The sequence below is a fragment of the Mytilus trossulus genome, chromosome 14, assembly GCF_036588685.1.
Source record: "Mytilus trossulus isolate FHL-02 chromosome 14, PNRI_Mtr1.1.1.hap1, whole genome shotgun sequence".
NCBI classification, from domain to species: Eukaryota; Metazoa; Mollusca; class Bivalvia; order Mytilida; family Mytilidae; genus Mytilus; species Mytilus trossulus.
The window spans coordinates 80734671-80745086 of NC_086386.1; the positions used below are offsets into that span (position 1 = coordinate 80734671).

The following is a 10416-nucleotide window of genomic DNA, read 5'->3' on the forward strand; positions in this document are numbered from 1 at the left end:
GCAAATTTTAACCATCGTAGTGCGATCGTGAAGAACGCAGTAAGTCGTAGTACGGTCGTGGTGTGGTCTCTGTGATCGTGATGAGCGTGGCTAACTTTGAATATATTTAAAACAATCGTGTTGCGGTCGTGGCGAAATTAGGTCGTAGTAACAGCGTAGTGAGAGCACAATAAGGTCGTGGTAAGATCGCAAAGGTCGCTGTACCAATCCAGACTGCGCTACGAAATCACAGTTTCGTTAACACGACGTCACTACGACCTTCACGTTCTTATCGCGATCCAACCACGCTTCAACTACGACTAAACCACGTTTTTGCCACGCTGTTCAAGACCATAGTACGATTTTAGCTCGCCCATGCCGACATCGTCACGCTCTTCTTATGACATTACTACGTTCATGCACTTGAGCAGTTATAAAGAATTGACCCCGTTAATTTTTACTTCTCATAATCAGTAAGTATCCTGTATACTAACCACACCATATATGCACATTTACATTCCTTATAGATTTGTTATTGGGCTTTTAAATTTTAATCTGCTAAGATCAAACGGTGTATTATACATTTGAGTACTAAAAAGGGTAACAAATTATCCAGGTGAACAGTTGACATCAAAACCACAGCTGTTTTTTTACACATATTTGTATTTGAAGGCGACTGGTTAATATTAACATTTTAAAGTTTAGGTTTTACGTCAAGAAGCTTTCGAAATGCTTAGATTCACTATTTTTCATAAGAAATTTATTGCATATATATGACAAATGCATGGCTTGAACAGAGATTCTATCTGACGTAAATTATATATTAAGGTGCGTGATCAGTATTCAAATTTATAAGGCAAGCAGTGAATTAATAAATGTACATGTAGTATTCTTCGCCGTTTATTTTACAAAAATTTAAACTTTATCACAACCATGTTTCTAATTAAAAAATAAAAGCGACTCTATCAGTAATTTTTATCTAACCAAACAATGTTATTATCACTTCGACACATGGAATTCTTTCCGAGCCATACATATTATTGATAAAGAAAGTCGCTACAGCCTTCGCCATCTTCATTATTAGATTTTTCATTGTTCTCAGCATTTTCATCATCACTACTTTCACTTTCAGTTGTTTCTAAGTCGCTTTCGAATAAATTGTCTACATCTTCTTCCTCAAAATCCAGTTCACCAAACTGTTTCTCTAAGCGAGATTTTTGTATTTTACCGTGTGTAAAAGTTGGAACATATACAGATGCGTCGCATTTGGCTTCGATCTCTTCCGATTCCATAGTTGTCTGGTATTTCAAAAGAGCTTGAGCAACTTCTGCATATTGCGAACGACCACCTTTCTTCGGTAAATTATCTATTTTATCTGCTATGTCAGATGGATCTACTACAGCAATAACTTCATTCACCGTTGTGGCGTTTTGACATTTCTTTTCCTCACACTCACGTATTTTCTTCTCTTTGATTTTATTTATTTCAGAAATCATTTTAGATGCCTGCGAATGTATTCCATCTATAGCTTTTTGGAACCGCCTCTCTGTTTCATCTAATATCTTTGCCTTGATTTTAAAGCAGTCAAACTTTTCACAGGATTCTTTCAGATCGTCGAGATCTACTTCTTTGATAAACTTCTTGATTGATTTAATATCATGACCCTCGTGATCTTCGGTATCGACACAATCATCGCAAATCAACTCTGTGCATTGCCCACATACAAATGTACACTCCTCATCAGAATGTGTTGAGCAACATATTTTAGAATTTCTAATTGATGCGTTAGGTAATACAGCTGCCATTGCCTCTGCAAAAGTAATTAAAATACGTAAATTGAATATATAGGTAGAGTTAAGATATTAATATAATCTTACTCCGATAAGTTGTTTAAACTAAAACTAGAATAATCTGTTGCAATAAACAATTCATACCAATATTATAGTTCTTTCAATATATTACAGGAAAGAATAAGTACATTTTACAAGATACTCAATTGCTATATGCATATTCTACGCAAACTCCAATGCTAAGAATCTTAAGTTAATGTTGTACTTATATGATTTGTTTTAATCTGTGTTTAATATCTTAATCGTATTACTAATTACAAGCGTACAAGGACGACGGGTTTTGAATGACAGTTTCGCGTATTTTTGTTTAATTTCAAATGCACCAGTCTGTAGTAATGAGCAAAGCCAATACTGCATAGTCAGCTATAAAAGACCCCGAAATGACAAAATGTAAATTAATTCAAATGAGAAAACTAATGACAAAATTGTGTACAAAAAAATTAACGAAAAAAATGATATGCAACACAAACGACAACCAGTAATCTGAATTACAGGCTCCTTACTTATGCAAGGCACATATACATACAGAATGTTGCGGGGTTATACATGTTAGTGGATTGCAACCCTCCCTTTACCTGACATACTGAGGTAACATTAAAAGATAACACCGAACTGTACAATTCAGTTGAAAAATGTTTAAGTCAGAAGATGGATGCAAATAAAAATATTTCTAACAAAACCACACTGCCGATAGTCCTTTGGTGTATTAACCTTACACAATATGTTTTATCAATATTTATTTTTCGTGATGATTGGTTACGTTTTGAATAAAGAAACCACACATTAAAAATGAACAACTTTTCGTTGCATGGTAAATGACATATTTACCTAATAATTTTATCATTGGGGTCTTTATTGGAAATCTGAAACTATGCGTGCAAAATTTAACGATAATGGCTCTTTTAAATAAAGGATATGCCTTAAAATACACCATCATTACAATATAACATGTAAAATCTGATCAGCTATAAAAAATATAATATTTATTGAAAAGACAACCAGGTTATGATTCCCGAAAGTATTTGTTATGACAACTTTTGATTAATGCTAGAGGCATAACGTGAAAACAAAATACAAATTCCATGGAAGACTTAAAACTGAAAGTCTTCAATCAAATGGTTAAATCAAAAGCTGAAATACATAAAACGAATGGATAACAATTGTCATATTTCAGACTTGGTACAGTCATTTTCAGAAATTGAAAATGTTGGATATATAACGGGTTTAGCTAGCTAAACCTAACAATCGCATAACGTTTGATGTGTTGAATTTATTGAAAAAAAAAGAAACCCATAACATGTTTTGTATTCTTACATTAGCATGTTTCTTTTTTGTATTGTTTTTGTATTATATCTTTTAGAATCAGAGTGAACCTGACTTCGATTCTAACATACAATAAGATAAATGTATGAAATTCAATTCTTCCATTATCCTTCTCAAAATGCCATATTAACAATACCGGACAGTCAAATCCAATCTTTTATTATAATATACATTTTCACAATAAACAAATATATATAAAGAAGGTAGTTGAAGGCCGTACTATGACTAATAAGGGTATCCTTTTTTCTCATCGTGATTTAGTTTGAGAATTGTTTCATTGGTACTCATACCGATTCTTCGTTTTTCCAATTACAAGCACGTTTCTTATAATGATGTATCCCCTTTACATGTACAGACATATGATTTCACGTCATCCTATATCTTTTATAATTATGTTTTATTTTAATTAAAATATGAATGTGAAAGTGATTAGAATTGCACGGTAGACAAGTATCAATCATGTAGTTTTCGATCAATTCATGTTTTCATAGGTACAAAGGAATACATATAAAGCAACATATAGGATAACAGTAAATGGATCTAGCTGGGTTTTGATTGCACGAGATACTTAATGTACAGATCAAAAATTGGGTTTGGAATAATGAAGGTTTAAATATTCTGTATTTTAGTATGTTTTTCTGCTTACACAAATTTAAAGACGTAAATAAATAAGTCTGACTTACTTCCTATGCACATGAAAAATGTAATTTCGTTTTCGTATATTACTATCCCAGTACTCGTTCAATAAAATAAGAACGTATGAACTGACCTTGACTAAATATTGAAATATAACAGGTAATTCTTCGAAAAGTATACCTACTGAAAATACACGAATATAAACTTTAACTGATCACTGTAAATGATAATAGAGCTTTACATAAGAAAATGTGATTTAATGATAAAAAGACAAATTATATCGACTTTTTTCTAATGTCTTATATAAAATTTTAAAACATAAAGTTAAAATGAAACCTTACTATTACGTCGCACAAACATGATCATAAACAATTTCGATACAGTTTATAAAAGCCTTATGCATAATAGTCGTTTATTATTGGAATCCAGTTTTCTTTTCAGTTGACCTTGAAAATAACGCTACCAAATATATTCGTATTACGTATCCAATGATTATTTAACGTTGATTGATTGTCAACCATTTACAAATAATCCTATTTTCCCTGTTTCAGCATAATGCAAACTAAAATTGGTGATGCGACATGTAAAGTGCATTGACTATGACTTAATTTGGCTTTGTATGACGAGAATTTGAATTATTGGTTTTGACATTTCGTTTTGACTAATATATTCATTATTTTCGATCTGCTTTCTATCATCAAAGATCTCAACTTGAGTCAATTTCTATATTTTCTATATTTTGTGATTATATCATTTTTAAAATTATGACTGGTGTTGATATTTTGGATACAGGAACTTAACAAACTAGTTGCTGCGTAGAAAATGCAGTACGACACGACCTTCGCTAGTCTTAGATTATTTACAAATAGCAAAATTGAATTCAAAATTGCTTTCTCATTGCATATTAAGTAAAATCCCAAAAATACTGAACTCCGCGTAAAATTACAATAGAAAAGTCCCTTTTCATATGACAAAATCAAAAACCCGGACACATCAAACGAATGGATAACAACTGCCATATTCCTGACTTTGAAATCTGTATTGTTTTAATTAGAAATTGGTGGATTAAACCGGATTTCATAGCTAGCTAAACCTCTCATTTGATTGACAGTCGCATGAAATATTCATAAAACAAACACTTTGTGATTACCCTTGATGGAGTTGATTTATACGGAGTATTTTGCACTTATAATTATTACTTATATGACAAATAAAGATTATTATAATAATTAGTCATATATATAAGACTTCGTAGATTCAATTTAAACAATTTTAAAAGGGGATGTTTTAATTGTTTTTATTCAAATAATAACTTGAATGCACTATACTGCTTTATCAGGCATTCATACTGATATTGTTAGTTGTGTGGAAGATTTATTTTATTCTTTTTTTTTTTGACACTAATGGTAGTAACTTAAGAATCATCTGAAAGATGTATTATAATCAATCATTGAAATGCCTACACAAATTACCAAGCGTATAATTGTTTACGACACCAGGCATTTGACTCGCACTAGAAAGATTCATTGGTGAAGTTCGAATTAAACAAGCTACAAAAATAAAGAAAAAAAACCCAATGAAAGACATTCAGTCAATATACAGTCTTACACAATGAAAAGGGATTTACAAAATGTCTAGCTGGATGTCGTTTAGATTCTCGATCAGTTTACATTGTAATTGACATAAAACAAGAGCTTAATTTATAGGAAATCGATTATCCACATTAAAATATTGCATTAATTAATGATGAAAATTCAAAACATTGATTATATTTCATATATAATCTAAAAACAATTACTCATTTCTGCATTTAACCTTAGATTTATATGTATCAATTAAATTGATGTGTTCAGCACGTTCCAACTGTAAATCAACGTCAAATCAAATTTTCCGTAAAATGCATCGAATAAGATGAGATCTCTTCATATCCTTATTCCCACTCAATGAATTGTTATGCATTCGTCAGTGAACGGTCAGGCAAAATAACGTTAATAATTTAGTACTGTTCATGTTATTTGTGCAATATGATTTTTAAAATCATGCTTTAAAAAGAGATAACACCAATACAACGTACTAGGTCTTGCTTTATTAAGAATTGAGACAATTATATTACTTTTCATCTAACTTTCAGTTTAAACAAGAATGTCAGCGTAATGATGAAAGGAATATTTAAAATTATATCACACTTTACGGTATTCCATTGAAAGAAATGATTCAGTAACTACGAGCTTACCTTGTAATAAACAATTTCGAAAATGACAAATGATCTAAAACTAAAATGGTAATTGGAAAAGAGATGATTCGAAGAAAACTATACTACCAAAATATAAGTTTTCTATATTTAAATGCGACCTTGATTAAACATTTAAATCTATATGCAATCATAACATTTTTCAAGTGCATGATTCGGCTTGCCACCAATCATAATAAAAAAGTAGCATGGTAGAAAATCCGACTAGTTTGTTGGAATATTATAAAAAATAAATTATACTTTTGCATACATTTATTTCTTTTCAACATGATATTTTGTAAATGTAATTCTGCAGCGTAAAAATGTTAACGTCATAATCCCGAATCTTTATTTCTACTTCCGTTATAAATAAAAAGCTAAACGACACAACACATGTTTTCTTAATGTCTTTTATAATACAAGAAAAATATTCTAGCGAGAAATGTTAATGAAATAAAGTACAATGACGAAGTAGAAACTAAATGTAGTATAATTGATACGTATATGTGCAGAAAGGGAAGGGAAAAAACCCGTACAATTGGAATTACAATCTCCCATACAGACAGAGTTAGGAGGAAAGGACGATAACTCTGTCTGTATGGGAGATTGTTGGAATTATAGAAATAATCGTTTAGCCATTTATATTAAGTATTCAAATGTTCTATGTATTAATAGCGTGAGTCTTTTTATAAAACATTTTCTATAAAACTTTTGATTTTATGTTTTCCCTTTATTACACTGCTTAGTCGCTCAGTGATTCGCCGAAAAGGTTCTTCCTGTAGATAACGTTCGAAAATCGAAAAAAAAAATCATGAAATGTCAAACTTATATTTAAGATTTGTTTGAATTTTTTTACTTTCTATAATGGATATTTTGCTTTAAAAAACACTTACCTCGAAACTTTTGTATTCTTTCATTTCCAAACAATATCAACTTTTGTTTATGTTTTCATTTTACAAATTACTAGCTTAAGTTTTGAAGTTTTATAAGAATGATTCTTCGGCATTTTATCAGCGTATATCTATAACAGAACACAATTTGCGCATCAAAAGCACTCAGAGCATAGGATATCGCTTAGTAATGAATTCAACTCTAAGAGAAAAGATCGTGCTGAGGTTCGTGTCTTTAAACTGCTCATGTAAACAACGGTTTATTTTTTAAACGAAAAAGTGATCGCGTTTGAAGCTTATTAGTCGACAAGTTGCAAATATTTAATTTTCAAATGCGGCACATTTTAACACCTTTGAAATATAATTCAATGCATATAAGAAATATGTTCGATTGGAAAAAATGTAAAAAAAAAATTCTCACCATCTTATTATATATTTTTTTTCTTCTCACCTTCTCATATCGTCCTGAACATGTATGAAATATATCTGCAAGTGGACGTTGAGGAAAAATTAATCAATCAATCACCTTATTATATAGTTTGACTAATTTACATGTTAACAATGAGACATGATTTTAAACTAGAAAAGTATCAGTTCTGTATATTTTGACGCTACCTTCATTTACCGTTTTAATTCATATTTGTTTTCGATCTTTCTCAGGGGTATTTTTTTGGTGGAGTAGAAAATCTTTTTATCTAAATTTGTATAAAGAACACAAAATAAAAACTGTTAGTTTTGTTGACATCAATTCGTAAATTATGTCATCAATTTCCCAGCATTTAATCTTTCTTCTTAATTGTAAAGTTGACGTTTATTTCAAAATGATTTAGCTGCAAATGATCTAACTTCGTTACAAAATGGAATAATTATATGTTTCTTCTTCCATATTAAATGTAATAGAACAAAAGAGCGACAAGATGTTGCGCATGTTAAATACATGTATATTTATGAATAGACTAGCGAATCGACTAATAAGCCTGCACTTCAGGTAGTTGTTATGAACTTCAAGGTGAAACTCCGGGTTTTCATATGACTTTGAAAGTACAGAGACGTTCAAGAAATTTATTGTGACACAAACTAACTGACTTGTGTATATATGAAGAAGAGATATCGTTGATAAGTTAAATACACTTTTTCTAGTACACTGAAGATAGATATATTACTAATCTATGGACGTCACCACAGTGTTTGTTTGTTTGAACAATCAATAATTCATCAACATATAAAAAATATAAAGAAACAAACAAAAGAGGGCATTTTAGTTTTTAATTTTTGTAACTGATGAATGAATACAAAAATTTGGTATGATGTCCGTAACTGTTTTAAAAAATATCCGTACTTAATTTACCGTTTATGATTTAAACACCAGCCAAATCAATTGTAACACAGGTATTTATTAACAATTTTATCTGTAATGGTGCATGTTATATTGAGAACAGTAATATAGTAACATATTTACAATAATGTCCGTAACTGTATAGCAGTCAAAATTGTTATTACTATAAAAACATACAAATATGTAACAAAGAAACACAAAAAGGCAAAATATAAAATACATTAGCAAAAATGAAAGACACGGATACACAAATTCACCATAGCACAATAACTCAATGACGGAATGTAAAAGTACAGAGCCAGGTCAAATGTAATAAAGACATACAATAAGGAAAATAGACAGCACATCAGGAAAAATTAAAAACAAGAATACAATTTTTCTTAAAATTTATCAAAAACACAATGACGAGATGTATAAGTACAGAGCCACTTAAAATTGTTATCACTAAAATAGACCACTGTAAAAGTAATATTCATAAAGACAAATGAAAAAAAACATGGCCTTATAGCGCAAAATTGAAATTTTTATATTATTTGACTTTGAAAGAAACCATGAGAATATGTTTAATGAAAATATTAAATTTCCATTTAAAAACAAAACAAATTTTCCAAACATGAGATAACGTAAAATAATTGACAGAAGAAATCTAACCTACAAAAACCAAATTAATTTCAAATCACGATGTGAAAAAACACACATTGTACAATAACATGGAGATAGTACAATACCAAAAGAAAAAAACCTAGAAAATGTATGTTAATAAGTCATTTTTGGAATGAAAAAAAAAAACCTGCAAAACTAGACAACAATTTTTAAGTCCCTATATAAACAATACATTTATAATATATATATTATTTTATACAACGTGCCAGATAAATTATTTCCCTGATTTTGTTCTTAATTTACATACTTTTTTGGACTAAAAGTATGTAAGAAAATGTATGCAGAATTAGAATGAGTTGTAGGTTAAAAAGAGTTTATATATCATCATAAGACGCTGTATATATTGTAAGCACATCCGAAGCATTGACATAATATAAAACATTAAACTTATGTTTGAGCTCATCTAGACTCATTATTTCAGTCACTGTCACATATTAGTTCGGCTGAATTAACATTACAAAATAATGGTATATGAAAACTTATCAAATTGTTAAATAATGCAAACGGTGAAACACATTTGTGAAGTTTGAGTCTTTAAGAGATATATCTTCCTAAGGTAAATAAGTCTTTAGGGCGTTGGCTTTATAATTATTTAACAATTGCAACGAAAAAGATCAAATATAAGCGGATTTTTCTGTTAATTTATATGGATACTTATTATCAGTATAAAAACTAAAAAGACATTGAAGACCTATTGGTGACGTTCTGATGTTTTCTGTTCTATGGTCGGGTTGTTGTCTTTTTGACACATTCCACATTTCTATTATCAATTTTATTGTAATGGTGATAAATATAATAAAGGATAACGCCGATGCTCTAGTCTTACAAATTGAGTTTGAGGTGAAACCTAACTATGGTTCTATATTTCAGTATGTTTAAATATTTAAATACTAGTAGCAAGGAGAATAAAATAAGAATAAAAGTAATACATTTTTCATATAAAAGCATAAATTTCTATTAGTCTATATTTTACCTACATACTGTATTTACATTTTGAAAAAGACTTTATAAATTATAATTGTAGATGGTCAGGTTTAAAATGATGACAACAATTTGGATTGTCAAGATTAAAGATTTTTAAAGTTTCTGGATAAATATTTCCTTTCAATTACAAATTAATTGTTTGTACAGAGTTTTCTTTGAATTTAATATCATATTGATGTTCTTTTTTTGTGTTTTTTTGGTGATTTTTTAGTACAAGAAAAGTGAAAATTTAAAAGCACTCCATTTCCAAGGTTGATTTTTATCTAACGTGCTTTGTCCTTAACTTCGGCAAAGAAAACTCAAACGAAACTGCCAATTTATATATAAAAAAAATATTATCACTGCCGACTCCATCGGATTATTTTTTGTTTCTTTTTTATTGCTGAAGTTTTTAATTTTTTTTTTATCAGAATTACTTCCGTTTTCTAGATCACTTCTTGCACTTTCATTATCGCTACTTTCACTTTCACCATAACTACTTCTACTTTTATTATCACTACTTTAACCTTCATCATCACTTCTTTC

General features: G+C 29.6%; 1 protein-coding gene across 1 annotated transcript; it reads right to left on the reverse strand.

Annotated features, from left to right (window-relative positions):
- Positions 1 to 1016: 1016 nt before the first annotated feature.
- LOC134698120 (tripartite motif-containing protein 46-like) lies at positions 1017 to 3921 on the reverse strand. The gene is made up of 2 exons (XM_063560410.1): positions 3836 to 3921; positions 1017 to 1789 (listed from the first exon to the last, which is right to left on the reverse strand). Exons 1-2 carry the CDS (start codon positions 3846 to 3848, stop codon positions 1017 to 1019), a joined length of 786 nt encoding a protein of 261 aa, XP_063416480.1. The 5' UTR covers positions 3849 to 3921.
- Positions 3922 to 10416: the final 6495 nt, after the last annotated feature.